The 25,621-nt window shown below is 47.0% G+C and overlaps 1 protein-coding gene across 1 annotated transcript; it reads right to left on the bottom strand.

Annotated features, from left to right (window-relative positions):
- Nucleotides 1–23,455, bottom strand: NOP53 (NOP53 ribosome biogenesis factor). The gene is made up of 13 exons (XM_040405005.1): nucleotides 23,229–23,455; nucleotides 22,032–22,094; nucleotides 18,426–18,530; nucleotides 15,284–15,483; nucleotides 15,137–15,207; nucleotides 10,272–10,367; nucleotides 9,885–9,989; nucleotides 7,554–7,715; nucleotides 5,333–5,508; nucleotides 4,393–4,459; nucleotides 4,141–4,217; nucleotides 2,800–2,856; nucleotides 1–497 (listed from the first exon to the last, which is right to left on the bottom strand). The coding sequence occupies exons 1-13, from the start codon at nucleotides 23,432–23,434 to the stop codon at nucleotides 491–493; spliced, it is 1,392 nt and encodes a 463-aa protein (XP_040260939.1). The 5' UTR covers nucleotides 23,435–23,455; the 3' UTR covers nucleotides 1–490.
- Between the last annotated feature and the right edge of the window lie 2,166 nt (nucleotides 23,456–25,621).

The raw sequence follows: 25,621 nt of genomic DNA on the forward strand, positions 1-25,621 counted from the left end.
TGAACTCCAAAATAGATCAATTTATTTGCACAGGAGGTACGTAATGAAGTCCGTGTACAAAGGTATTCATGTCCGACGTAACCAAAGATGCAGCTTGACTTCAATCGCCTTTCAGGCCGTGTGTCTCTTGCAAATTTTCGAAGTCTCCGCATCAGCTTAAGACAAGTACAGTAACGCCCACTCACTCTGAGGAGCATAGTGCTTGCTGCGGGGTTAAGAGATGGCGTGTGAACCCATAATTTAGCGGGATTACAGGTACTGTCAAGTGATGCAGAGCTGTTATACCAGATCTCCGGCAGACAGAAGTGAAATAATTCAATTTGGATAAACTTGGAAAGTGCCGACTGTGACCTGACGAATCCTGTTAATCCAATAGGCAGAATGATCCGCCTGCAAGTGAAGGGACTGGAGACCAAAGACGCAGTATAATGGAGGGGATTCATCCAGATGAAAGCTCTGAGCAGATCCAGTCCAGGGTGGGAAGTCCAAATTAGGCGCTGATTAAAAAGAGCAAAGAACATTATAAAAATTAAATATAGTGTGAAATATTAACAGGTGAGATGAGTAGACAAAGCAAAGCTCTGCAGCATCTACGAATCTACAATCCCTGGCACGGCTGGTAGGGGGTCTTCTGTCATTATTACAAAATGCACCTTTAAACAGGACATCTAAAAGATCTGCTTAAAAGGGAATCTGTCACTGTTCGGCGAATGAGCAATCGCGAGACTACAGGGCCAGGCATGAGTACATCTTCACTGCCTGGCCCTGTTAGTCAAGGAGATGGGGTGTAGCTGGGAAGGAAAAGGAGCGGAGTCTCAAGTGCACCCAGAGGCAAATTAGCATAAAATAAAAAGCCTAATTTCTCCACGATAGGACCAACGCCATTAGACTGTATTGAGAAGTGTGCAAATGGCACATAAAATGGTTTCTTACCAAACTATGTGGTGACACATTCCCTTTAAATTGTTAACCTAGTTACTTCATGCTGGTCTCTAAGGGCCCTTTCACATGAGCGTATGCCGGCCGGAAATCACGATGTGAGCGTGATCCTCTATTCTGGACCCTGCTGGCATTATACGGATTTATAATGCTATGTGATTCTGCGTGACCTTACTTCTACAGAATACTACCGACAGCGCTATGTCACGCTGATTCTGTAACAGTAAGGTCAAGCAGAAGCACATAGCATTATAAATCAGGATAATGCTGGGCGATCCTGCAAGACGAGCAGTGTCCAGGACGGAGGATCAGGCTCACACGTGGAGTGCGATTTCCAGACTGCACCCGCTCGTGTGAAACAGCCCTAAGGGTACGACCACATGGCATGGCCATGTGGCACTTGACATGGTTCTATATAAACTTATGAGACTGCACAGTTCAGTGATTCTGTATTGTTAAAGCCCACACGGGACCTTCGATCCTATGCGGCCATAAAAAAAAAAGAAAAAAAAAAAAAGAAACCGTGAACAGTGCGGTCTCAGTAGTTTAATTAAAGCCTAGTGCTACATTGCAAACATGCCATGGGGTCGTACCATCATTGTTCATGACCATGTGCAGGAACTGCATGGCCATTAACAATGATCTAATACCAAACCAATCTGATGCAGCTTGCATGGTTTTCTATCAAAATCATAAGCCAATGGCAGGCAGTGACTAGCTTCCTAGAGTCCCCATCAACGCTAGGGAGGCTATTCCTTAACAGATGCTGCGGGGACCAGGCAAGTAGAATCAGTGTGAGGGGCCCGGCCTATGGCAGAGCAGCAGTAAAGGTTAAAATAACAAAATGCCACTGCACCCTTTTCTCCCCAGCAGTTTCTAGAGTCACACCCCAGTCCTTCACGCTGGTGTTTCCTGTACACATGTCACCTTCCATTACAGCCAATCAATGGTCTCAGCAGTCACATGCTGTATTCTGAAGCCACCAACTGGCTGCATGGTGACCTGGTGTGCATGACACATCACTGCTGCAGCCAAGAAGAGAGGGGAGAATAGAACCTCTCTCAGACCTTTAACAGTATGCACACACATAGCAGATACAAATCCCCATATATTATGTGCAGATTTCACACACTATAGGACAGTGATGGTGAACCTTTTAAGGACCGAGTGCCCAAACTGTAACCCAAAACCCACTTATTTATCGTAAAGTGCCAACATGGCAATTTACCCTGAACACTACAGTCCAACATAGTATATCTTCCATGTACATTATCATTTAGCTATAATAGCTGCCTACATTCAGTGCGATGTCTGTGCTGTTCATAGTGCGCCCTGCGCTGATGAATGGCAGGAAAAGTCTAAGGCAAATTGGTACACCATAGACTTTTTCCATGGTGTGGGTGCCCACAGAGAGGGCTGAGTGCCACCTCTGCCATAGGTTCGCCAACACTGCTATAGGATCTCCTAGGGTTTGTATGACTACATGTTCCTCCCACCAGATAAGGTCCTTAAGATGCACTGGGGACTAGGACTGTTATAAGGGTACAATTATACTGCCTGATATGTGTGGGTTTCCATTGGCCAAGAAAAGTATGGGGGGGGGGGGGGGACACAATTGCTACTGCAGTGACTTCTCCCCCATTCAGTTGTAGGATTACACGGGGCGATGTGCTCTTATTCTGTATAAAAGATGCAATCAGCCTACAAATGTGCGTTTGTTTACTAAGGCGTGTTTATACGAGCAAATGATCAGGAACGAGCACGTTCCCAAAAACTGGCCCAAACATCGCTTGATGAAATAGGTCCCTTTGTAAGCAATACGTTGGTGCTATACAAGGAAACGATCCTCCTGTTACTTACGAGATTTCTCTGAACGCTCGTTTCTCCACATATTTGACCTTCAGCTTCCTCTTGAATCTGCATAACAAAATAATCAACAGGTCAGACCTCCCGTAACAAGAAATGGACGCAATGTTTGGTTTACACGAGAGGGAACTGAAAACTACCGACAGGATATTTGCAGAGAGACGCCACAAAGGTAATATTGGTAGCAAAGGGCGGTGAATTGTCTGCAAAGAGGACTTCCCAAAAAGACAAAAGCAGGTGCTTGAACCTAACGGGGTTGTAGGAGATGAGAAATCTGTGATCGCTAACATCCAGAAGTTGACTTTTCAGATACGGCACTCATCCCTATTCACTTGTAAGGGGGAAGAGCTGCAATGCCAGTGACAAACTATGGATAAGAGCGGTACCGTTCCTGGACGGAGGTCCCGAGTCTTAGAATCTCACATAACACTACAAATATTGTAGACTGGACTATTAAACGGAGTACCGATGGCAAGACTGAATCTCAGTTTTTGATCAGTGGTGGCCAGAGATCTGGAACCCCCACGGACCCTGAGAATGAAGGGGGTGCAGCACTGGTACAGCACTGAATCCCTTTCTATTTTTCCCCTGTGCTTCTAAACACTAGGCTGCATAGCAGGTGGTCGGGGAAGCACTGACAGGAAAAACTGAGAAAAAGATGAAGCTCTACACCAGCACCGTGTCCCTTTTCACAAGATCCTTGTGACATGCCGCCACTTCAAGGGGTTGTCTCACTTTGGCAAATAGCATTTAGCATGTAGATTAAGTTAATACAAGGCACTAATGTACTGCGATTCTCCGTATTGCCTCCTTTGCTGGCTGGATTCATTTTTCCATCACATTATACACTGCCCATTTCCATGGCTGCGACCACCCTGTAATCCATTAGTGGTGGTCGTGATTGCACATGATAGAAAAAAGTGCCAGTCTATGAGCTCCCACGATCCCGACGCTTTTTCCTATAGTGTACAAGCACGACCACCACTACAGGATTGCAAGGTGGTCGTTACCATGAAACACAAGCCGTGTATAGTGCGACGGAAAAATGAATCCAGCCAGCGAAGGAGGCAATATTGACAATCACAATACAAACCACTTACTAATGTATTAATAAATGCCATGTGATAAATGCCAATTGCTAAAGTGAGAGAACCCCTTTAAGTTGGGGGGGGGGGGGGGGGGGGGGGGGGGAGAATAAAATAAGAAATGGTCAGCTCTTTTACTGAACGTAGCAAGGGTACAGAATTAGCTGCTGGTTAAATGGGATACCATCATATGCACCAAATCATACGGCAGGCATTCTAAATATTCGGCCCACCTGTCCCCGACACTTACTTTGCACGCTCCCTTGGCTCAATGAGGTTTCTCTTCTGGAAACTCTTAAACCTGTCTTTGGTAACGTTCCCCTGCGGCTGTAAGCAGACAACATTCCCGTGTTATTCTAGTGGTTAGCTGAGCACGTCAAGTGCTTACAAAAGATAATCCATTTCCAAATTCCCTGCTCCTGAAACCATCAGCAGGCTTTAAGACTGGAGGAGGCGATGTTACTGCAGACAGTAGTCTAAGAAGCCTGGGTGGAAGTTTTACCTTTAGTTTCCTCAGCGACTCTGTTAGCTCTTCGCTTAGCAGGACATCCACGTCGGGTTCTTGATACCTTCAAATAAGAAGTTATAGGTGAACTCACACAGGAAGAAAAAAGGAAGCCAAGATATGAAAGTACGCCTATCCGAGGGGTTCATCATCTAATAGCTAGGCTTGTATCTTAAAGGTTTTGCTATAAATAAGTCCTCTGCCCTCAGGCCCCAGAATAGGTAAAACACACCCGCCTCCAGGGCACCCAGTGTTGGCATCACATTTCCAGCAAAGCCGAAAATTCTCGCAGCGCAAGGATGTGTCTCATCATCGGGCAGAGCTCTGATCCTACGGTCAGTACTAGAAAAACTCTGCTGCTTTCTTCAAGAACAGTGCCACGCCTGTCCATGGGCTGTGCCAGGTACTGCAGCCTGGCTTCACTGACGTGAATGGGCCTGAGCTGCGATACCTTGTGGACGGTTTTGTTCTTAAGAAAGCAGCCATGTTTATTAGTTGTGAGCAAAAGGGTTCAGGACTAAAAAGTACAGGACGAATGGGACACGGTTTGCTGGAGCACATTGCCCCTACCATCACCGATCACCCGATAGGACAGTAGGTCATCAATACTGTAGTCTTGAAAGCCCCAGATCTTCACAAGGAGACTTCACTTTTCATAATGTAGCATCTTATAAAAGCCTCTCTGAATTTAAGATACAATCCAATAAACCTCAGCTCAATAAGGGCAAACTCACAGATTCATTGCAGGGATTTCTGTGACTCTCTCCCACTTATCCAAACGGGAGTCACAGAAATTTCTCCAAAAAAAAAACAAAAAACAAAAAAAACACAGAAGCGCTACGTGTGAATTCACCGACGGGGACCAGCTCAATGGGTACATGATTGCCAAGTATGAACCTTTACCCCAATATGAAACCACCAGTCACAGCCCACTCACTTTAGACGGCCCAGTCTCTTGGGTTGTAAGGACTTTGCTTTTTGCGTCTTCTCGCGCAGCTTCTTGCGTCTTAAGAGCTCATCTTGTCTGGACTTCAGAGAGATCTGGATGGATTTCAGCTGGAACAGACCCTGTCGTCGCAGTCTCTCCGTCTTCTCAGCTTCTTGACGGGCCCTCTGCAAAATAAGATCCATTTAAAGACTTCCTACGCAGAAAATTGGGGAAGAGCCAAGCATTAAGAGGCAGAAGGGGTTTTCCAGGAATTAAAGAGGTAATAGAGTAACGGTTAATAAGGCTGAAAAAAGATAGATATAGATAATATCTATCTATCTATCTATCTATCTATCTATCTATCCCTTACTGACTCCAATCAGGCAATGAGAATACTCCCTGGATCAACAACCCCTGGTATTCACAGTACAGGGGATAACTATTGCTGGGAACCCCATCGATCACAAGCCCCTGCAGCCCCCTGAAATGAACAGAGCATCTGGTCAGGCATGCATGTGGCCATTCCATTCATTTATATGGGAATTCTGGAGATAGTGGAGAGCCATCTCTGGAACTCCCATAGAAATGAATGCAATGGCCATGTGCATGCCCAACCGGCCACTTCATTAATTTCAAATGGCTGCAGGGCCCCTGTTCGTGATCAGTGGCGGTCCCACCAATCTAACAGCTATCACCTATTCTGTGGATAGGGGATAATAATTTAACCAGAATACCCCTTTAAGATAATGACGACCTATCGTCAGAATAAGGGCCCTTATACACAACCGCATGCCCTCCGAGACATATGGTCTGTGAGCGGGCCATATGTCCCGGAGCGGCATTGATAGTGCGCAGGGGAGCGCACAGCATCATAGATTACAATGATGCTGCGCAGGTCCGGCCCACGGGACTATAGTTCCACACTCAGAAGACCATATACGAGTACAGGACAATAGCGGGCGGCCCGACGTGCACAGCATCATTGTCATCTATGATGTGGTGCGCTCCCGTGCGCGCGATCAATGCCGCTGCGGAACATATGTCTCGGAGGTCATACGGTCGTGTGCAAGGGCCCTAAATCACAAGAATTTATGATCAGTGGGGGTTTGACTGTTGGCTCCTCCGCCAGTTAGCAGTTTCCCAATGTTACTGCACAAGAGACAGGTGACAAGTGTTTCTTACCCTCAGACCCTGGGGATGGAAAACTGACCATAACCCCAGGACACCCAGAGTTTGCATCACATTCCTAGCAAGCAATGCAGAGAATGCTCACAGCGCAAGGATGGGTCTCATCACAGGGCAGAAGGACACCTGCAGGCTTCTAAAGCAGCACTAGGCGGCCTGGATGTCACTCACGGCCAGAGATAAAGGAATGATCACGGAGGCAGACATTGTTCTACATCACTGTATCATGGGAATTACTTCTCTTCAGTGGTGCAGTCTGATAATCTGATCACGTTCAGATCTTCAAGGAAATTCCAATTCTTCATCACTGCCATCTAAACCCATCATTGGCCTATACCTCTATGCATACAGATCGATGGAAGGTGACTATTGAAGGTGGCTATTTCCAGATCCATAACCGATAAGGTCCGTACATGACCCCAACACAGACTAAAGCAGATTAAATATTAATTTAGGAGATACACGGAAACCACAAGGCAGAATAAGCGACAAACTGGAGGGGAGCACCTTGACAGGAGAGGTGGACTTAAGCTGGTACTGGCTGAACGCCCAGGTAGCAATGAATTACCAGGCAGGGATTTAGAGTCTCTGAGAAGGGCATCAGTGCTTAACTGTGGGGGGAGGGAGGTCACTGGACCCCAGACAAGTTCACACCATATTTACAACCTGAGCTACAGATGTACAAATAATAAAAATCAAGGGTTAAAAAGTACGGGCTTAGAGTTTTCAGCCGTCAATCACAGCCACAATCCTTCTAATGATCAGGCAGAGCTGTTGAACCCACAGGCTAAGGGACGACGCACATGTACAGCGTTCTGTGGGAAGGGGTTAATGTTTGCTGCATTGAGAAGTGGCACTTGCCCGAGCACGGTTCCTTTCTGCAGTACCAGACACAGCCGCTGGGACCACACAACTCCTTCACTTTGATAGTGAGGGTCCCAAATTGATCACACTGATGGCCTGTCTTAAGAATGCAAAATCCTGCAAGACCCCCCCCCCCCTTACACATCTCATCACAACTGGAAAAGCAAACCCACAAACTCACCAGGAATTTAGCTTCTTTGTCCTTCTTTCTCTGTCGTTCTGTCTTCCGCTCCCTCTGATGGAGGGATGTCACCTTCTGCTGCTCATCTTCCGCCCCTGGACCACCGCCCTCCTCCTCAGACTCCTCCACTAGACCCTCGCACAGCTCTCTTAACCGGGTTTCCTGCAGAAACAAAACATGAACAATTGACAAATCCCGCAGACATTACCCAATTCTAATCTGGGATTCTCCTCCCATAAAACCCACATCTGACGGTACCTACATTTCACAAAGGCCTCCATGTGCATACTCAATATATTATTAAAGGGGTTGTGCAGCCAGTAATATTGATGACCTATCCTGCTTGCAGCTGCATGTCGGACCAGTGCCGATCAGATATTGATGACCTATCCCGAGGTCTGGTCATTAATATTACTGGCTGCACAACCCCGTTTAAAAAGTCACTTACTTTTGAAGAAAAAAAACAAAAAAAACTTTCAATCGGTCATAAAAACATATCAAAAGTTTAGAGCTGGTGGGTTTATCGGTGCTGTGACCCTCACTGATCTCTAGAACGAGGGGAGAGAAGTACGTGCAGATCACATGCGCTTTCCTTGCTGCACGAGACGGGCTCCACAGAAGTCTATGGGCCAGTTTCGATGGGAAGGGAACACAATATGCTCAAGCTTTTCTCCCCTCGTTCTAGAAATCAGTGGTGGTCTCAGCACTCAGACCCCACCGACCTAAACGTCTGATGTGTCCCTAGGAGAACGTTTTTTGAAAGGTTAGTGACCCTTTAAAAGGCGATTTACAACTCTGCGAGAGGCCTTAAAGGCCTAAAATCAATAATCCCATATATTACTGTAAGGCAGCACATAATAAAACGGCACTTGTATGTTTTCTGGTATCAGCTTTGCTTCACATGCTCTCAGAAATGCTCTGAAATGAGTTTTGCTCAGTGCGGTCATCTCCTGTGAGAATCTGTGGGCGTTCCTGTGGATTTCACATGCACCAGCACAGCTCTGCTGCCCCCCCGCCCCCACAGCACAGCTCGCAAGCAGCCACTTACATATAGGCTGCTGGAACTACCAAGTAATGGTAGTGAGATTTCATTCCAATCCACAACATGGCGAGTCTTACAGTATGCTACAACTAGGGATGAGCGAATAGACTTCGGATGAAACATCCGAAGTCAATTTGCATAAAACTTCCTTCTAAGGCTACTTTCACTCTGGCGTTTCTGGGTCCGCTTGTGAGATCCGTTTCAGGGCTCTCACAAGCGGCCTAAAACGGATCAGATCAGCCCCAATGTTCGCTCAGGAGTCAATGGGGACGGATCTGTTTTCACTGACAATAGGGTGCAATTGAAAACTGATCCGTCTCCCATTGACTTTCAATGCAAGTCAAAATGGATCCGTTTTGACTTGGACTTTATTTTATTTTTTTAAGAATAATGCAAACTGATCCGTTCTGAACAGATACAAGAGTTTGCATTATCGGTGCGGATCCGTCCATTATCGGTGCGGATCCGTCTGCGCGAGTGTGAAAGTAACCTAATACTGTACAGAGCAGGAGCTCCGTACAGTATTAGAATGTATTGGCTCTGATGAGCCGAAGTTATTACTTTGAAGTCTCTCAAATTAAATTTCTACTGTAAAAAAACATCTCCCAAACTCGGGTTTAGTTCCAAGTGGTAACTTGGAACCGAACCAGAGTTCAGGAAATGGTTTGTTACAGACTTCACAAACCAATAACTTCGACACATCGGAACCAATACATTCTAATACTGTAGGGAGCTCCTGCTCTGTACAGTATTAGAACTAAGCTGAATATAGAAAGCAGTCGAGGTTTTTACTGATGATCTACTGAACAGCTGCTTCATTTTTCACCTTAAAGGGGTTGTACAGAGGGTTAAATAATAATGACCTATCCTCAGGATAAGTCATCTGTATCAGATATGTGGGGGTCCGAATTCCGGCACCCTCGCCAAACAGCTGTTTGAAGAGCGCGACTTCTCCTTCCTCTTCATAATTACCTGGGCGCAGTCTCACTTGTAGTGGCGGGGCAGTGTAATTACACCTATAACATTTACTTGAATGGGACAAGCAGTTGTAATTACGTTGTGCTGCCTCTACAAGCAAAAGGAAGGGCAGATGATGAAGACGAAGCACAAAAGCTACACTACATTTGCAAATAGCGGTTAAGAAAGGGGTGACGGGAAGTAGACCCCTGCTGATTTGATATTGAGGGCCTGAGGATAGGTCATCAACCTTTAACATCTTGAGATCTGATCAATGCTTGGACTAATATTCAGCAGTACTGTCTGGTAGGACTAATGGGGAGGATACGAACCTCTGTGGGGGCTTCATCCCCGGTGGGAAATTTCAGCTGTCTCTCCAGCTTCTTCTCCTCTTTCAGCTTTTTCACTTCTACCTCATGAGCTTTCAGCAGCAGGTCCTGGAGGTAAAACACGATACAATCTAAGAATTTTACAAGACTATTTGGTAGAAAAGAATAAAAACGGAGGCTTGAAAGTACAGAAGACTGCTGCGAGTGAACCAGAAACAGCAGGGCAGACGCTTCAATGTGTGAAGGCCAGAAGCTTACAGACTATAGGTCAACTACAACACTGAATACACACAGAGTGGGGCCTAGAAGAATAATCCGCTGCATCACTAGAAAACCTGGAGATCTCACATGGGTGGGGGCACAGACTCAAGAAATAGTCACGTCTCTGACCTGATGCGATTCGTAGGACGGGTTATAGGAGGCTCCAGGAGCAGCAACTTCAACAGCTGGAAGCACCGATGGTTTTTTGTTCATTCTTTCAGGACGCTGAGAACGAGAAGTACATTAGTGTAATCACAAGCAGCAGGGACCCGTTCATCAATCTTCTGTAATACTGAAGTGAGGAGACGCCGCGCTCAACACCACAAATATGCAGGTGTGCATAAGGCCGCAGACACTTACCACAAGCTGCGAGATTGCAGCAATTTTCTTCTCTTAAAGGGGTTCTCCGGTAATTAAGAAAATGAAAATAACTACACTGCTCAAAAAAATAAAGGGAACACTTAAACAACACAATGTAACTCCAAGTCAATCACACTTCTGTGAAATCAAACTGTCCACTTAGGAAGCAACACTGAGTGACAATCAATTTCACATGCTGTTGTGGAAATGGGATAGACAACAGGTGGAAATTATAGGCAATTAGCAAGACACCCCCAATAAAGGAGTGGTTCTGCAGGTGGTGACCACAGACCACTTCTCAGTTCCTATGCTTCCTGGCTGATGTTTTGGTCACTTTTGAATGCTGGCGGTGCTTTCACTCTAGTGGTAGCATGAGACGGAGTCTACAACCCACACAAGTGGCTCAGGTAGTGCAGCTTATCCAGGATGGCACATCAATGCGAGCTGTGGCAAGAAGGTTTGCTGTGTCTGTCAGCGTAGTTTCCAGAGCATGGAGGCGCTACCAGGAGACAGGCCAGTACATCAGGAGATGTGGAGGAGGCCGTAGGAGGGCAACAACCCAGCAGCAGGACCGCTACCTCCGCCTTTGTGCAAGGAGGAACAGGAGGAGCACTGCCAGAACCCTGCAAAATGACCTCCAGCAGGCCACAAATGTGCATGTGTCTGCTCAAACGGTCAGAAACAGACTCCATGAGGGTGATATGAGGGCCCAACGTCCACAGGTGGGGGTTGTGCTTACAGCCCAACACCGTGCAGGACGATTGGCATTTGCCAGAGAACACCAAGATTGGCAAATTTGCCACTGGCGCCCTGTGCTCTTCACAGATGAAAGCAGGTTCACACTGAGCACATGTGACAGTTATGAGAGAGTCTGGAGACGCGTGGAGAACGTTCTGCTGCCTGCAACATCCTCCAGCATGACCGGTTTGGCATTGGGTCAGTAATGGTGTGGGGTGGCATTTCTTTGGAGAGCCGCACAGCCCTCCACGTGCTCGCCAGAGGTAGCCTGACTGCCATTAGGTACCGAGATGAGATCCTCAGACCCCTTGTGAGACCATATGCTGGTGCGGTTGGCCCTGGGTTCTTCCTAATGCAAGACAATGCTAGACCTCATGTGGCTGGAGTGTGTCAGCAGTTCCTGCAAGACGAAGGCATTGATGCTATGGACTGGCCTGCCCGTTCCCCAGACCTGAATCCAATTGAGCACATCCGGGACATCATGTCTCGCTCTATCCATCAACGTCACGTTGCACCACAGACTGTCCAGGAGTTGGCAGATGCTTTAGTCCAGGTCTGGGAGGAGATCCCTCAGGAGACCGTCTGCCACCTCATCAGGAGCATGCACAGGCGTTGTAGGGAGGTCATACAGGCATGTGGAGGCCACACACACTACTGAGCCTCATTTTGACTTGTTTTAAGGACATTACATTAAAGTTGGATCAGCCTGTAGTGTGTTTTTCCACTTTAATTTTGAGGGTGACTCCAAATCCAGACCTCCATGGGATGAAAAATTTGATTTCCATTGTTTTTATTTTTGTGTGATTTTGTTGTCAGCACATTCAACTATGTAAAGAACAAAGTATTTCAGAAGAATATTTAATTAATTCAGATCTAGGATGTGTTATTTTTGTGTTCCCTTTATTTTTTTGAGCAGTGTACATATTACTTTATAATAAATATATTCCCAAATATGTTTCATTACTGATAATGATTGCTCCCCAGACAAAACGAGCCATTAGGAGAAATAAAATGGCCGCCATCCTATTACTACACACAAAACCTGTCCTAATCACACAGCAGGACACAGCCACATCCCCACCTCCTCTCTGTACTTCATGTCTCCTCATGAGCTCCATTCCTACAGATTCAGCTGAAGATCATAGTGAACAGTATTCAGGACCGTAATCCCTGACAAGCAGAGCCGAGGATGAGGCAGCTCTTTACCTCAGTGTTGTGAAGTAACTTATCCTGCTGTGTTATTAGGACAGGTTTTGTGTGCACGAATAGGACGGCGGCCATTTTATTTCTCCCAATGATTGCTCCCTAGACAAAACGAGCCATTATAACTACCGTATTTTTCACCCTATAAAGATGCATCCCCCCCCCCTAAAGTGGGGTGAAAATTATAATGCGTCTTATAGGACGAATACAAGGGGGGGGAAAGGCGGTTGGGATGGCCAGCGCTTTTCATGTTGCCGATACATCGCAGGCTCTACTGCATAAGGACATCAGCCTGCGATGTACCGGACATTGATCCCGGCATGTACAGTACCTACTGAGGAACAGGGAAGAGCCTGGCACTTCTATGGCAGGACATCAACAACTACGATCCTCCTAGGACCTGTCCCAGCCTCCCGGAGCCGCATACATGCACACCAGACTGCACCAATGTCTATGGGAAAGCCCTATTGCTAGAATGTAGTGTCCGATCTGAGGTTTTGCGATAGCACAAACATGATCCTCTTTCTGGGATGCAGAGGATTATTATTGTGTGCACTCAGCAGCATAGCTGGTATCCCCCAGTACAAAAGGGGAGTAGCCTGCCTGAAAATAAAGGCAGGCAAAAACATATGGTATGTACCAGGCAGCTAGCAAGATTAGGGTTAATGTGACTCATTAACCCCAATCTTGCCACTGCCATATTTTAAACATGGATGGGGGGGGGGGTCACTTATTTTTAATGTCAGGCTGGGCACATGCACCTCACATTAATAGTAAGTGACCGTACCTTCTCAAATAACGGGCAACGGGGGGTTAATGCGAGTTACAGAATACAGGCCACTTATTAATGTGAGGCACATGGAATGATGGAAGTCAAAATTCATAAGATTGTGCCGATAACATTAATAGCAAGTGACTGCTCATGTACCTCATGTTTTAACCCCATGTTGCCCATTATTAACACCTTTTGTTCAAAATATTTTTTTCCTATTTTCACCCTCTAAAACCTCAGTGAGTCTTATGGGAAAAATACGGTAATGAAAGGTATTTGGGAATTTTATAATAAAGTAATATTTACGTATTTTTATTTTCTAAATTCCTGGAGAACCCCTTTAAGGGTCCATTCATCTGTTCCACAAATTCCAGAACGGGTGCGGACCCATTCATTCTCTATTGGGCAGGAAGGGATGCGGATAGCACACAGTGTGCTGTCCACATCCGCATTTCCAGAGCGCGCCGCCGATCTTCCAGTCAGTGGCTCCGGCAAAAAATAGAACATGTCCTATTCTTGTCCGCAATGGCGGACAAGGATAGACAGTGCTATGGGGGTGCCGGCCGGGTGTACTGCAGATCCGCAATACACTATGGACGTGTGAATGGACCCTAAGATGTGGTTAAAATTTTAATGATGCCCACCGGTCTACAATCACTAAATATCAGTTCCTCATATCCCTAAGGGTAGGATTACACATTGTAGATTTGTAGTGGAAGAAATCCACAAGTAAATCTGCAAAAACACGTTTTAGTGGAAGATTTAATTGCAGACTTAGAGGGGTTCTGCACTTTGTTTTAACTGATGATCTATCCTTTAGATAGATCAGCTTCTGATCGGCGGGAGTCCGACACCCGGGACCCCCGCCGATCAGCTGTTTGAGAAGGCAGAAGCGCTCCAGTAGCGCAGCGGCCTTCTCACTGTTTACCGCTGGCCCAGTGACGTCACGACTAGTATCAACTAGCGTGGGCGGGGCTAAGCTCCATTCAAGTGAACAGAGCTTAGCCCCACCCACGCTAGTTGATACAAGTCGTGACGTCACTGGGCCGGCGGTAAACAGTGAGAAGGCAGCAGCGCCGCTGCCTTCTCAAACAGCTGATCGGCGGGGGTCCCGGGTGTCGGACCCCCGATGATCAGAAGCTGATGATCTATCCAGAGGATAGATCAGTTAAAACAAAGTGCAGAACCCCTTTAAACTCCATGAATAAACTGCAAACCATCCAGGAGACAATGGACATGCTGCAGATTGGAGTTCCATGTGCATGCAGAAAATCCACTGTGTGTAGATGGGGATTGGGAAATCCCACACACTTGTATTACACAGTATTTTGCTACATATTTTCTGCACGACTGCCACATTCATCTGAAGGGGACTTGCTGCTAAAACAACGTCATTCAGATAAATGGAGCAGATTTTCAGTCCCAGAAATTGATGTCTAACATTTGCTGCTTTCAAAATTAGGAGCAGCGAGTGTGCGCTTCTTTCTCTGTATATACGTGGCTCCACCCAACACGAAACATGACAAGGAGAGGGCAGTGAGGTCCATGCTCTCTACCACCTTCTCCAAGTATAGGTTCACACAATTAAAAAATTGCCAACAATGACATATAGGAGTCGGATCTATCTACAGAACGGAGCCCCCCGACATGCGTGCTCTCCATTCACTTCTATGGGAGCTTCAAAATAGCCAAGCCAGCACACTCAGCCATCTTCAGAACTCCCATAGCAGTCATGGGTGGGTGGCTGCACCTGCAATGGGCTCTCCTTCACTTTCAGGGGAAAGGGTCTCAGAGGTGGGACCCGCACCTGACATTGGTGACATTTCCTTAGGATATGCTACCAATGTCTGAAGTGAGACAACCCCTTTAATTCCCATGATGAATAACAGAAGAACAGCCACTTTCAAAAACCCAGGCTCACCTTAACACGACCCTTCTTGGTCTGTTCTAAAAACCACTGCTCTTTTCCTTCAAACGCAGAATCCAGGGGATCTGTAATGAAAGGAGGGAGTGAATATCTCATGTGCACAAGTGGTCCGGTCTCTACACAATCACAGAATCCACATACTCTTTGCCGCCCACAGGTCGTAGAAGCCTCTGGTTGGGTTATTGTTGGGCTCGTCTTTGTGTGTTGAGCTGGGTCTGTCCTGTTGTGCCAGGAGAAGTCTGTCTGTACGGGGCAGAATCCCCTTAGTTTCCAGCTGCTGCTCCTCTCGCTCTCGTTTCCTTTTCAGTTTCTTTGCATTGGGCACCTGGTGAGACAAGATGCTGGAGAGAGACACAGGCTGTCAGTAACATGGCCGCTCCACGCTTTCAGATTTACAGCAGTCACAGCGGTGGGCTATCGACGTCCCTCCCAGCAGAGACTCTCCAAAGAAAATGACACTGCTTGGAAAAGCGGATACCGGAGAACGCACGCGGAAAAAAGAACTTCAGAACCTATGTGTACGCTACATAGAGAGTTTGGCGTCGACCAAACTAAATCTGCATCTGGTCAGGACTAAACTGGTTAATAATCCACATCCGATGCCTCCGCTGTATGACTGCAATCATTAGCAGGGTATTCATTCTGTGTCCTCGGCTTCTACTCCGATCACAAGCCCCAGTTTTTGCTAAGAGCTTAGTGGCTGAGGACCTTAGACATCCACCATATAGGGGCTGTCCCAGAAACTCAACTTATCACCCATCCACCATTAACGTGACTGGGGTCTCATATCCCCCATTTGAATGGAGTTGCGGTCGAGCATGCACGTTGCTGCTCCACTGAAACTCTAAGACGCTACCAGAGACAGGCAGGCATCCATAAAAATATAGGAGAATTTTTCTGCTTTTTTCCCCCCCTTCACAACATGGAAATCTAAAGTGAGAAACAACCCCATACTCCTCAGCTTAACCCTTACGACCAGCAAAATGAGCCAAGGCCAGTTTACGGTCACTGAAGCCAAGCTCTATAAACCATGTGCATAACAGATTATCTGCCACTGCCACCTAGTGGACAAAGAGAGACACTAAGACTAGGGTCAGTATTCGGGATGAGCTAATCGACTTCGGATGAAACATCCGGAGTCGATTCGCATAACACTTCGTTCCAATACTGTACGGAACAGGAGCTCTGTACAGTATTAGAATGTATTGGCTTCAGGTAATAACTTCATAAATTAATTTGTACTGTAAAAAAAAAAAAATATATATAGTATCGAAGAGTTCGGGAATTTTATTATTTTTTTACAGTAGAGTGCTTTGCGAAGCAATAACTTCGGCTCATCGGAGCCAATACATTCTAATACTGTACGGAGCTTTTGCTCGTACAGTATTGGAACAAAGTGTTATGCGAATCGACTTCGGATGTTTAATCTGAAGTCAATTCGCTCATCCCTAGTTCATATATCTGCTTAAAGATGACCTTTCATCGGTGCAAACATTGTGAACTAAGTGTCATGATCTGTACAGCGGCGCCCAGGGATCTCACTGCACTTACTATTATCCCTGGGCCCCGCTCCGTTCTCCCGTTATGCCCTCCGGTATGTTCAGGGACTTGGTTATAGTAGGAGACTGCCCTTGTTCTTCTGGGCGTCTCTCTTTCTCCCAGGCTGTGAGCTCTGCACTGCGATTGGCCAGCGCTACAGCCTTGGAGAAGGAGACGCCCAGGAGAACAAGGGCAGACTCCTCCTACTATAACCAAGTCCCCGAACATACCAGGAGAACGGAGCGGCGCCCAGGGATAATAGTAAGTGCAGTGAGATCCCTGGGCGCCGCTGTATATGTCATGACACTTAGTTCACAATGTTTGGACCGATAATAGGTCCTCTTTAAAAGGGGTATTCCAGCTGTTAGACGTTATCCCCTATGGGGGTCCTACCGTTGGGACCGTCCTGTTTCCCCCAATATGCATGCGTCAATCCCTTTTAGGCAATGCAGAACGAAATGGGCAATGCTAGAGATCTCTGACAAATTAACATCTGACCTGAGGATAGGCCATCACGAGAACGGGGAGCCCTACCCCCTGAAATTAACAGAGCGGCTGGTCGGGCACGCGTGCAGCCGGTCCATTATTTCTATGCAAATTCCACCTAACTCCGGAATTCCCATAGAGATGAATAGAGCGGCCACGTGCATGTGCGACCGGCCGCTCCATTCATTCCAGGGGGTTGCAGGGGATACAGGGCCCCCATTCTCATGATCAGTGGGGGTCCCAGTGGTAGGGGAGGGGATAACAATGTAACCAGAATACCCCTTTAAGATAATAATGGCCTATCCTCAGAATAAATCACAAAATATATATACGGTGGGGGTTTGACTGTTGGCTCCTCCACCAGTTAGCAGTTTCCCAATGTTACTGCACAAGAGACAGGTGACAAGTGTTTCTTACCCTCAGACCTTGGGGATGGAAAACTGACCATAACCCCAGGGCACCCAGAGTTTGCATCACATTCCTAGCAAGCAATGCAGAGAATGCTCACAGCGCAAGGATGGGTCTCATCACAGGGCAGAAGGACACCTGCAGGCTTCTAAAGCAGCACTAGACGGCCTGGATGTCACTCACGGCCAGAGATAAAGGAATGATCACGGAGGCAGACATTGTTCTACACCTCAAGACATCACTGTATCATGGGAATTACTTCAGTGGTGCAGTCTGATAATCTGATCACGTTCAGATCTTCAAGGAATTTCCAATTCTTCATCACTGCCATCAAAACAACTTCTAACAACCGGAATACCCCTTTAAAGGGGTTGTGCAGCCAGCAATATTGATGACCTATCCTCCGGTCGCAGGTAGTCTGACTCCCGACACTCCCGCCGATCAGCTGGTTGAAGAGGAAGTGCTGCTTGTGCGAGTAATCTCTTCAAGATCAAACTGCGCCATCGGCGCGGTGTATTTACAAGTGAATGGAACAATCACTTCTTCCGAGATGACGCGGTCTAATCTTGAAGAGGAAGTGGCTCTTGCAAAAGCACCGACCTACTCTTCAACCACCCGATTGTCGGGAGTCAGACCCCCTCCGACCAGAGGACAGATCATCAGTATTAAAGGCTGCACAACCCCTTTACGCAGAAACCCCATTAACATTGACTATTGAAACTGTATGCATTCTCTAACGTACTTTGTGTTGAAATCCACCATTTAAAAGACCTTTGCTTGCGGTCAGTGAATTGGAACATTTCTGTAATTCATCGGTCCTTACTACTTCCAATTGTGAACACATACTCACTCTTTAGGTGGCGGCACTTTAGAGTCCGGCTGTAGAATAAGGTCGATCTTTAGAGGTCGGTTGCGCTTCCTTAGCTTTCTGGTAGCTGGTAATATTCTGGAGTCTGAAAAGATGAAATCAATGTCACATCCAGTAGGAAGTATTGGGATGGCTCACCCTCCAAGTTGCAAGGAAAGGGTGCTCCCCCTAAAAAGGTTACCCCAAACCTTTAGAGAGAAATCAAGTATGCAAATATGTAGGAGGGGCACACCTACATCTGAGGCTACTTTCACACTAGCGTTTGGAGCAGGTCCGTCTGATGTTTCATCAGACGGATCCGCTCCGATAATGCAGACGTTTGCATCCGTTCAGAACGGATCCGTCTGCATTATTACTTAGAAAATTTTCTAAGTATGAAAGTAGCCTGAGCGGATCCGTTCAGACTTTACATTGAAAGTCAATGGGGAACGGATCCGCTTGAAGATTGAGCCATATAGTGTCATCTTCAAGCGGATCCGTCCCATTGACTTACATTGTAAGTGTGGACAGATCCGCTCGCCTCCGCACGGCCAGGCGGACACCCGAACGCTGCAAGCAGCGTTCAGGTGTCCGCTCACTGAGCGGAGGCTGAGCGCTGGCAGGCGGATGCATTCTCAGTGGATCCGCCTCCACTGAGAATGCATTGGGGCCAGACGGATGCGTTCGGGGCCGCTCGTGAGCCCCTTCAAACGGAGCTCACGAGCGGACACCCGAACGCTAGTGTGAAAGTAGCCTGATTCGCACCAAACTCTACTCAATATTTAATTTTAAAAATGTATTAAATGCAGTTTAATATAATGTGCAAATATGGTACCTTATCACTTTAAAAACATAAAATACATGTTTAAAATATAGCCATGCCAAGGGTTAATGTGTACTTCAAACTGAGATTTCAGTAATAGGTATAATGTCTGTTTCGATGATACTGGGTCTCAGTCTACAGAATAATAGTAAATCCAGTCTCTGTATCGATTCGCAGTTAGTCAGCGGTATTTTTGGTATGAGTATTCGCTGACATAGGAATATTATCCTTTACAATTCATTGCATAGAGTCTTCAGTTGTAGCTCAGTAGTGATTTAGCTCGTACACTGTGATAGTTATAGTAGATTACTCACTGTTTTGGAGGTAATAAAGTGTACGGATTTGTGTGCTTAACGTGGAGTCCCGCGTATTATCAGCACAAGTGGTCGTACCTCCGATCAACTTTTGAAGTGAGCAGATGAGCTTGCAAACAAGGAAACAGTCCGCCGATTGCTGGGGTGAGTGTGTGGTTTCACCCGCTTGATAAATTGTAAAGCTGGATGTCTTTTTTCCCAGGGAAAAGACCGGACTTTTGTTTCTTTACGAAATATATTCGAATATTGTTGCAAATTGAATAAAGATGCACAGATGGTGAGCTGCACTTTCCCAATGTTACTGCACAAGAGACAGACGACAAGTGTTTCTTACCCTCAGACCCTGGAGATGGACAACTGACCATAACCCCAGGGCACCCAGAGTTTGCATCACATTCCTAGCAAGCAATGCAGAGAATGCTCACAGCGCAAGGATGGGTCTCATCACAGGGCAGAAGGACACCGCAGCTCACCATCTGTGCATCTTTTTAATATCAATTGGCAACAATATTCGAATATATTTCGCAAAGAAACAAAAGTCCGGTCTTTTCCCTGAAAAAAAAAAAAAAAAAAAATGAAAAAAAAAAAAAAAAGACATCCAGCTTTACAATTTATCAAGCGGGTGTAACCACACACTCACCCCAGCAATCGGCGGACTGTTCCCTTGTTTGCGAGGTCATCTGCTCACTTCAAAAGTTGATCGGAGGTACGACCACTTGTGCTGATAATACGTGGGACGCCACGTTAAGCACACAAATCCGAACACTTTATTACCTCCAAAACAGTGAGTAATCTACTATAACTATCACAGTGTACGAGCTAAATCACTACTGAGCTACAACTGAAGACTCTATGCAATGAATTGTAAAGGATAATATTCCTATGTCAGCGAATACTCATACCAAAAATACCGCTGACTAACTGCGAATCGATACAGAGACTGGATTTACTATTATTCTGTAGACTGAGACCCAGTATCATCGAAACAGACATTATACCTATTACTGAAATCTCAGTTTGAAGTACACATTAACCCTTGGCATGGCTATATTTTAAACATGTATTTTATGTTTTTAAAGTGATAAGGTACCATATTTGCACATTATATTTAACTGCATTTAATACATTTTTAAAATTAAATATTGAGTAGAGTTTGGTGTGAATCAGATGTAGGTGTGCCCCCCTTACATATTTGCATCCAGTTCATATCATATCCAGTTGGAAGCAAAGGCTGATGTAGGTGTCCTGGTATTTCCATTCACTGATTGGGGTTCTTCTAGCTCGTGTCAGGATCGATGGAGTTCAGCTGCAGCGCTGCCATCTTTATCCTGGTGCACACACTGGGCAATTACAGTCACAAATGCCAGAGACATACACAGATCTCACAGGGTCGATAGCCAAAGTTAGTATGGCTTCCCTGCCACCACCCCGTTTCCCAGTATGCATGCGTCAACCACTCATAGGCAATGCCCCAGATTTCGGACAAATTAACACTTGGTCTGAGTATAGGCCATCACAACCCGCCTGCTGCAGCCGCCTCTCCAAATGAATGGAATTAAATTAAAGCGGTTGTCTAATCTGAGACAATGGGGGCATAGCGCTAGGATACGCCCCACCTACATCGAGAACGGAGCCCTGAAGGTTGTGGAGGGCGCACGACGCACGTGCAGCCGCCCTCCATTCATTTCTCGGCTCTGCTATTTCCGTCGGCCCCATAGAAATGAATGAGAGCGGTTGCCGGACACAGGGAAACCAGGGGTCCTCTGCCCACCACCTGCTCTGTTCTCGGTGTAGGTACGGGTCCCACCTCTGCGCCCTCCACAATCTTCAGGTGTCCGGTCTCGTTCACCTCTGGGACCCGCACCTATCAGACAATGAGGACATTCCTAGCGATATACCCCCATTGTCTGAGATTGGAATACCCCTTTAAGTATTTAAACCCTCAGCAGATGAAACTTCTGGAGTGAAGTCCCCAGAAATCTCTTTCCAGAACATCCGCTCGTCAGAGCTCCAAACTCCAACTGGCACAATCGTAATTCCCAGCGGTTACGCCTCAGCCCAGGCCGCCATTACGGTCTCAGTTTTGTGGTCCGATACTGGCTGCATGCGCTACGCATTTGTGGAACGAAACGGCCAGCCCTAGGATAGAAATGCCTATTCTTGGCCACAATTGTGGACAAGGAAAAAAAAAAAAAAAGACGTTTAATCTCTTGAGAGGCCACAGAACGGAAGTACGGTGTGCCATCTGCATCTTTTGCGGCCCCACCTCGCCAAATTGCAGAACGGATGCAGACAACTATACGGTCTGATCTCTTTCCAACTCGTGTCACTGCTGCATGCTGGGAGTTGTAGTTCTGCTACGGAGGGAGAGCACTGTTCTTCACCAGCAGGGGGTGCCACCTACTCAGTGAAGTACGGTAATCCACCGATTCACAAAGCGTCAGCAGCCTCCAGTTACCTGCTCACCTTTTTTTTTTTTTTTTGTTGGTGTCCACAAAGAAGAGATTTTCATTGGGTCTTTCCGACAGCAGACCCCTGCGAGAGAGAGAGAAAAAGAAAGAGAGCGGTCAAATGAGAAAAAAACATAGCGGATACGTTTATAAAAATGTCAAAATGTGCATTAGAGTGACTGCACCATTTTAATCCTGTTGTAACACAGGCGCAGCATCTGCATCTCACCACAAATACAACTGGCACTGCCACCTGGATAGATAACCAGCATCTGATCGGCGGGGGCCCGACACCCGGGACCCCTGCCGATCAGCTGTCTGAGAAGGAGGTAGTGTCGCGGCCTTCTCGCTGTTTACCGCAGGCCCAGTGACGTCACGACTAGTATCACTGGCCTGGGCGGGGCTAAGCGCCATTCAAGTGCACACAGCTTAGCCCCACCCATTGATACTAGTTATGACGTCACCGGGCCTTCGGTAAACAGCGAGAAGGTCGCGGCACTACTGCCTTCTGAAACAGCTGATCGGTGGGGGTCTCGGGTGTCGGACCCCCGCCGATCAGATGCTGATGATCTATCCAGAGGGTAGATCATCAGTTTAAACAAACTGCAGAACCCCTTTACAGGGGTTCTCCAGGATGATCATGTTAAAAGGCTACCCTCTGCACAGGTGATAAACACGAGATTGCTGCGGGTCCGACTACTAGCAAGTAGTGTTGAGCGAACTTGTGTTTTAAGTTCGGGTTATCGAAGAATCGCGTTATGGATTCCGCCACCACGGACCATAACGGAATTTAGAATCCATAACGCGATTCTTCGATAACCCGAACTTTAGACGCCGAACTTAAAACACAAGTTCGCTCAACACTATGATCACATGGAGGTCCTGTGCAGGAACAGAGCGGCCAGAACACCCCCTAGAAGATCCTGATGGCGGTCTACCTCAGATCTCGCCCACATCTAAGCAGTCGCCCATCCGCCAGCAGCACAAGACACCCCAATTTTTGGGAAGCAAGGCCATACAGCTGGTGATCGGCTGATGACAGACGACCTTAGTGATAGGTAATAGGCTGCGGCTCTAACACGGACAACCACCAGAGGCTGCTGTGAAACTACAACTCCCAGCATGCCCTGATAGCCTAGGAGTTGTAGTTGCAGTGGCCATAACCGGTGATAGCTCTGATCCTTACAGGCCAGGCCTCATGTGACCCCCTCCTCCTCACCCGACTGTCCTCTCCTGCAGCCGCACGTCGTCCATGAACTCCTCCACATCCCGGACATCGATGTGCTTTTTCCAGGTCTTCTTCTTGTTCCTGTTCATCCGCCTTCTTTTCGGGGTGTTCTTCTTCTCCCCGCTTTTAGAAAGGAGACTGAACCCCAGGAAATCATTCCCCTGCTCCACGCCGCCGCGACCTGTGGTGGGCGCCATCTTGGAGTTAAAGACTGTCCGCAAGTAGCAACCGGAAATGCGTCACGGAGCCTGAGCGTAAAGTAGGATGGCGGCCATCTTTGTACAGGCACTGAGCGTATTTATACCTAATTTCCCACTATGGAACTGGCTCATGGTGGAATGTAGCGCTGTGCTTGTGGTGAATTGCTGGGGTTTAGGGTGATTCGCAATATAGTTCAATACAATAGGATGTAATATAAATTCTTAGCTATTGTTCATCACAGTTGTTGGTTCTTAGAGCTTTAGTTTTACATGTTGGCACCATTTTGTTGTACACATGATTTTTTTTTTTTTGGGGGGGGGGGGGGGGGGAGTGAGGGGAACTTATTAACCCCTTCAGGACCCTGCCATTTTTCACCTTATGGACAAGGCCAATATTTGGAGATCTGACATGTGTCACTTTATGTGGTAATAACTCTGGAACGCTTTTAACCACCTCAGGACCGCCGTACGCAGGATTGCGTCTTTGCGGCGGTCCTGTTGTTCTGGGTGGACGCGCCGGTGCGTCCTCTCGCGAGACGCGAGATTTCCTGTGAACGCGCGCACACAGGCGCGCGCGTTCACAGGATCGGAAGGTAAGCGAGTGGATCTCCAGCCTGCCAGCGGCGATCGTTCGCTGGCAGGCTGGAGATGTGATTTTTTTAACCCCTAAAAGGTATATTAGACGCTGTTTTGATAACAGCGTCTAATATACCTGCTACCTGGTCCTCTGGTGGTCCCCTTTGTTTGGATCGACCACCAGAGGACACAGGCAGCTCAGTAATATGTTGCACCAAGCACCACTTCACTACACCCCCCCCCCCGTCACTTATTAACCCCTTATTAGCCCTTGATCACCCCTGATCACCCCATATAGACTCCCTGATCACCCCCCTGTCATTGATTACCCCCCTGTCATTGATCACCCCCCTGTAAAGCTCCATTCAGATGTCCGCATGATTTTTACGGATCCACTGATAGACTGATCGGATCCGTAAAAATCATACGGACGTCTGAATGCAGCCTTACAGGGGAGTGATAAATGACGGAGGTGATCACCCCATATAGACTCCCTGATCACCCCCCTGTCATTGATCACCCCCCTGTAAGCTCCATTCAGATGTCCGCATGATTTTTACGGATCCACTGATAGACTGATCGGATCCGTAAAAATCATACGGACGTCTGAATGCAGCCTTACAGGGGAGTGATCAATGACTGTGGTGATCACCCCATATAGACTCCCTGATCACCCCCCTGTCTTGATTACCCCCTGTCATTGATCACCCCCCTGTAAAGCTCCATTCAGATGTCCGCATGATTTTTACGGATCCACTGATAGACTGATCGGATCCGTAAAAATCATACGGACGTCTGAATGCAGCCTTACAGGGGAGTGATCAATGACTGTGGTGATCACCCCATATAGACTCCCTGATCACCCCCCTGTCATTGATTACCCCTCTGTCATTGATCACCCCCCTGTAAAGCTCCATTCAGATGTCCGCATGATTTTTACGGATCCACTGATAGACTGATCGGATCCGTAAAAATCATACGGACGTCTGAATGCAGCCTTACAGGGGAGTGATCAATGACTGTGGTGATCACCCCATATAGACTCCCTGATCACCCCCCTGTCATTGATTACCCCTCTGTCATTGATCACCCCCCTGTAAAGCTCCATTCAGATGTCCGCATGATTTTTACGGATCCACTGATAGGATCCGTAAAAATCATACGGACGTCTGAATGCAGCCTTACAGGGGAGTGATCAATGACTGTGGTGATCACCCCATATAGACTCCCTGATCACCCCCCTGTCATTGATTACCCCTCTGTCATTGATCACCCCCCTGGTAAAGCTCCATTCAGATGTCCGCATGATTTTTACGGATCCACTGATAGACTGATCGGATCCGTAAAAATCATACGGACGTCTGAATGCAGCCTTACAGGGGGGTGATCAATGACAGTTGGGTGATCACCCCCATATAGACTCCCTGATCACCCCCCTGTCATGATCACCCCCTGTCATTGATCCCCCCCCCCCCCCCCCCCCCCCCTCTGTAAGGCTGCATTCAGTCTTTTTTTTGGCCCAAGTTAGCGGAATTTTTTTTTTTTTCTTACAAAGTCACATATTCCACTAACTTGTGACAAAAAATAAAATCTCACATGAACTCACCA

This window comes from Bufo bufo, chromosome 8, assembly GCF_905171765.1.
Source record: "Bufo bufo chromosome 8, aBufBuf1.1, whole genome shotgun sequence".
NCBI classification, from domain to species: domain Eukaryota; kingdom Metazoa; phylum Chordata; class Amphibia; order Anura; family Bufonidae; genus Bufo; species Bufo bufo.

Coding starts and splice junctions, on each gene's coding strand:
- NOP53 (XM_040405005.1), bottom strand. CDS start 23,434: ATGGCGCCCACCACAGGTCGCGGCGGCGTGGAGCAGGGGAATGATTTC. Junction 15,208..15,283: donor CGACCTGTGGGCGGCAAAGA/GTATGTGGATTC, acceptor CTTTCATTACAG/ATCCCCTGGATTCTGCGTTT. Junction 2,857..4,140: donor GAGCCAAGGGAGCGTGCAAA/GTAAGTGTCGGG, acceptor TTTGTTATGCAG/ATTCAAGAGGAAGCTGAAGG.